The 5,120-nt window shown below is 36.0% G+C and overlaps 1 protein-coding gene across 2 annotated transcripts; it reads right to left on the reverse strand.

The window, feature by feature from the left end:
• Positions 1 to 409: 409 nt before the first annotated feature.
• Positions 410 to 4,673, reverse strand: LOC104247513 (ultraviolet-B receptor UVR8). 2 transcript variants are annotated; one of them, XM_009803554.2, is made up of 8 exons: positions 4,320 to 4,673; positions 3,112 to 3,264; positions 2,417 to 2,575; positions 1,921 to 2,088; positions 1,619 to 1,750; positions 1,431 to 1,517; positions 755 to 847; positions 410 to 677 (listed from the first exon to the last, which is right to left on the reverse strand). In XM_009803554.2, the coding sequence occupies exons 1-8, from the start codon at positions 4,543 to 4,545 to the stop codon at positions 505 to 507; spliced, it is 1,191 nt and encodes a 396-aa protein (XP_009801856.1). In that variant the 5' UTR covers positions 4,546 to 4,673; the 3' UTR covers positions 410 to 504. The 2 variants fall into 2 exon arrangements, with proteins under 2 accessions (XP_009801856.1, XP_009801857.1); XM_009803555.2 differs by having other exon boundaries at positions 755 to 844; positions 4,320 to 4,658.
• Positions 4,674 to 5,120: the final 447 nt, after the last annotated feature.

The following is a 5,120-nucleotide window of genomic DNA, read 5'->3' on the forward strand; positions in this document are numbered from 1 at the left end:
AATAATAATAACGTATTAAATCTGCTTATTCCACCAACCAAACAGGTTCTTCTAACTGGTATAACTCATTTCCAGAAGTTCAAAGTGACAACACCAACCCAGTGAAATCCCACTAGTGGGGTCTGGGAAGGGTAATGAGTATGCAGACCCTACCCCTGCCCGAAGGATACCCGAAGGGATAGATAAGAAGTTCAAAGTGACAACCGTAAGATATCCTCCAATTTAAAATTTCTCAAAATCGTGCCAGAGGTACAGTACGGAGATATCCCATGATCCTTTTATCTTACAATTGAAAAACTATAAAATTTCTATCCTTGCCAATGATTGCTGTAAAATACAACTGCTACGCTTCAATTCCAAACTAATAATTGGGATTAGCTCTATGAATCCTATCTTATCAAGATGGTCATAAAATAGCAAGCAAGTTTTTGGATAAGAAAACATAGTGAACAATTACATTTCAAATCCTGAACATTGCTATATTAGAAACTAGATTTCACAGCATTACGTCCTGACAATAAATGTAAAACCACTGCCACAGTAAACTCTACCGACACATGGTTTTCTAGATTGTTCATTGCATAAACTTACAATCCGTGGGCCAGTTTGATCATCTATATCTCCTAATCCAAGCTGACCATGTTCACCCCATCCCCATGTCATTACAGATCCGTCATCTGTAAAGTTAATAATGAAGATGAGCCAATACACTATTGATATTTTCTCACAATAAACTTTTGCATCAGATCCTCACCTGTTACCAAGGCAGAGTGCTCAGCTCCGGCGCCAATTTGGACAACCTTTCTACTATCAAAGTCGATGACTCTTTGCATGACAGCTTCATCTTCTTTGCGAAAGAAACAAAGTTGTATTCAGATTAAAGGGAGCAAATATTGAAGTGACGGAGCCACACAAATACTTTACGGGATATGATTTGAAATTTCAAATAGATTAAACCATTGACTAGTTAAAGTTTGATTGTTGGTGTTAAACTTACATTAGGTCCAGGTAGGGATAAATGTGAGATTTAGAGAACAAACACTTCGTTTTAGAGAACCCCAAATTTTCCTTAAAAGATAAATTATTTATCAACACAGAAAATGAATGGCCGCATATGAAAGGAATGGTTGTAGAGGTTCGTACCCCAAGTTTGTGATTAAGGCCTAGATGATTGATTTGATTAAAACCATTAAATTTTGGTATATGAAAACAGATAGTACTGGAGAAGGCATTGAGGTCCTTATACCAAGTGTTTTCAACATTACTTCACCTTACAACTTAATCAAGAAATGTAGATCTATATCTTTCCTAAAAGGAAATGTTCGCGCTAAGAGTAAAAATCATCCAAGGTGACAATCCAATCTCAAGAAGCATTGGATTTCACAAAATTCTGCAGAAGTTTATACAGATAGATAATCAAAGATCATTACCTGATATATGCTTCATCAAGTTGTCATTCTGAATACCCGTAGGAACATTATAATTGTATCTGCCAAGCATGTATACTTCCCCATCACCTATTAATGTGCGTGGTGAAAGTCTTCAGAATTTCCATACATCTGAGCTATTTCCTTAACGTATTTGCAGATTGATAATAAAGATCAACAGCTTAAAATACCTGTCAATACAAGAGCATGATTCCATCCTAAAGCGACTTGGATTAATGGTAAGTCTGCAGTAACACGGCAGGGTCTATACACATCTGAGGCGCCACAGAATGCTCTTCCCCATATATATAAATGCCCATTCACTTAAAAAAAAACAAATTTTAGCAATATATAACAGGTAAAAGAATTTACCAACTTGATAAGATTGTCAGATGAAGCTACAACCACCAAGTAGTGGATGCTGCGACTAGATAAAGGTTGGGGCCCGCAATTATCAGTATTGGATTATAGAATGGAGTACTCAGAAACCTACGAGATATTGCTGCACTATGATCTCCATTTGCAGCGATAATCCTGATTTTGACATTTTCCAAACCCAAAGTAACATGAGGAATACTAAGTGACTTCTGTTTGTCATCAGATATACCGAGTTGACCACGTTTTCCAGAGCCAAATCCATAGATAAGATCCTCGGTATCTCCTAATAGAAGTTAATTGAAGTGAAAAATCAGCTTAACGCAAATCAATATGCATGCTTATGTACATACAAGTGTGTTAAGAGGCCTGAATGCTGTGACTGGTCACAACTATCCAATTTCATTTCAAGCTCATGGCAATAACCCATTGAAAGTAAAGCTGTATAGTGCCAGCGAAAGTTTAAGAGAAGCATTTACATCACTAATTACCAAACTAGACTATGACACATTATACGAATGAACAGATATACAGCACGCACCGTTCTCAGAAAGCAGCAATTTTGTTAATATAACCAGATGAACAAAGAAATGCAAGTATTAGGCCTACTTTACCTTTTAGTAAGACAAGTGAATGGCGCATACCACAAGCAATTTGCACGACATGCCTAGTCTTAAAGTGCAACACTTGTACAGGAGAACATCTTGAGACATAATCCCCATGCCCAAGCTGACCAAATGAACCATCTCCACAAGTGAATACGTAACCAGTGTCTGATAATAGTTAAAAATTTACACTCAAAGACAAGTTAAAAGAGGTATTCAGCTAAACAAGAACCATCTCCACAAGTCAATACCATAATTATTATTGCAGCAACAGAACATAAAACATTCATGAATATATTAAGCCAAAAAGTTGTACAGCTAATCTAGATGACAACAAAAGTTCATATTCATCTGTTCGGCAAAAGCTTTCGATTACCATGAAGAAAAGAACTTTAGGAGTAACCTAGTGCATAAATAGTTCCTCGCAGAATGGCTCTAACTAGGATATAAGGAATTCTGCTTTAGTCATCTGCACATTTAATATACCCTAAGCATAAATGAGTTAACTTTAACTAGAGATGTCGTGAAACATAATTGAAATCTCAACGCATGAAATTTCAATTTCAACAGAACTAATAATATCTAAATAAGGGTTACTGATGAGTAACTTGAAGTAAAGTATTCCAGAAGCAAAAACCTTACAGTATGAAGAATAATAATCCAATCTCAGATAAGATTTACAGATGAAGCAGAAAGAAAGAAACCTGACACGAATCCTGAGTGATTCCATCCAGCAGAAGCATGTGTAATAAAGACGCCTTCCAAAGATTCCACATACTTTGGGTGTAAGCAGTTAACCATCTCTACATGACCTAACTGACCAGATGTACCCCTCCCCCATGTTAGCACTCTTCCACCTGCAAAACTGTATCGGTAAAAAATATACCAGACACGTGGCAGACACAGGATTCAACATGTGGCAAGCAAATTAAGGTTATGATAGTCAACTTCAAGTCAGTCGGAGTCGTCCAGACCGAAGACTGAACACCAATGAGCTGATCAAGGGATCACTCTTCCCGTGAAAGATCAAATATGGAACGATTCCTCCGGATGGTCTGAAGCAGCATCCGGAGAGTTATCACCCATTGAACAGCAATTTCGAGATATCTACCTTCCCCCATTAAACACCATCAGCAGTTACGATTCAATCATCATAATTATCAGCAATGGCAATGTATAGGAGTGATTCTAGGGATCGGTTGACTAGCTCATACATACCCTTCTTCCCCACAATAAGAATCTTTTCTCTCATTCTTCATTAATTTGATTAGTTTAGTTACATCCTTATTTCCATTACACTGTTTTTCATCAGCAAGGGTTTTAGTTATCTAGGTTTAATCAAGTTGGTTGTGCCCTAATTCCATAGTTTTAATTACTTAATCTAATAACCAGATTTTAGGTTAAACAACCCCCCCCCCCCCAAACAAACTGTGTCTTTTTTCCTTTGAAAAGTAAAAATCTTTCCATTGAATCTCAAACCAAGATGGTATCTTTACATAACAAGCTTTTGTGAAAGTTCAAAATTTTCTATTGGTTCTCACATCAAGATGGTGTCATCTGAACCCATCAACGTTTTTTAAAAAAAGTATTAAAATAAAAAAAATTTCATTGAAGCTCCCATCAAGTAATGGTGCCATCATTACTCCAGAACCTCATCAAAATTTTTTTTTTTCTTTTTTGGATATAAAATGTTTACATAAAGAGCTCACTCCAAATAGGTGTCATCTGTACAGTAAAACCCTATCAAGTTTTTCTTTTTTTAAAGTAAAAATCATTTCATTGAATTTCAAACCAAAAAGGTGCAATCTTTAATGCAAAACCCAAGCCCCATCAAGTTAAAAACAAATTACAGGGAGATAAATACACAGAACAAAAGAAAAATGCAAACTGAAGAGTAGATAAAAGTGCAGACCAGGAGTGAGGGCAATGACATGGGCACCACCACAGGAGAGATAAGAGATGGAAGTAAAAGAAGAGAGAGAATGAATGAGTTGAGGTTGGTGTTCATCTTGGAGTTTTCCTGTTCCTAATTGTCCCTCAGTTCCTGCTCCCCAGCTCCATATTTCTTCTTTTACTAACCCTTCTTTTTCTTCTTCTTGTTCTATAACTCTTTCTGTTTCTTCCATCATTTTGGACATCTGATCAATCTGAGTTCCTATAAATTGACGGCTTTGTTCCTCTCTTCTCTTTTTATTGGAATAACTTTGATTACCTTTACAGGTTCTATATCCACACTTGAGTACCACGGTCAAAATATTTTAATTTTTAGTGTATATTCAAATACGATAGTTGGGAGTACTAATAGTCCTGAAAATCTTTTAATCATAATTTTTATCGTTGAAAATATTCTCAAATATTACTACTAATCAAACAAAAAGTAGTCAGACTCTTAAAATGCCCTTATGTTATCCGAAATGGCTCAATTTTATCTTTCCTGTTTGGTCTATTTATATCATTGCGTTGGCAAATTGTTTCTTATTCGCTCTTACCATTAAGGAAAACTAGTGTGAAATGAGTGAATTCTCGAAGAAAAAGTTCAAATTTACCCCTCAATTTTTAATTACGATTCGAGATTATCTACGGGTAGAACTCCATTAGGGGGTCAAGGGCGAAAACGAGATTTGATTTAAGGATATGATAATAAGCACGAAGGCCCTTAACGAAATGTCGTTCGCCTTTTTTACCCTTTAAAAACATATTTTACATTGGACAA

This window comes from Nicotiana sylvestris, chromosome 10, assembly GCF_000393655.2.
Source record: "Nicotiana sylvestris chromosome 10, ASM39365v2, whole genome shotgun sequence".
In the NCBI taxonomy this organism is placed as follows: domain Eukaryota; kingdom Viridiplantae; phylum Streptophyta; class Magnoliopsida; order Solanales; family Solanaceae; genus Nicotiana; species Nicotiana sylvestris.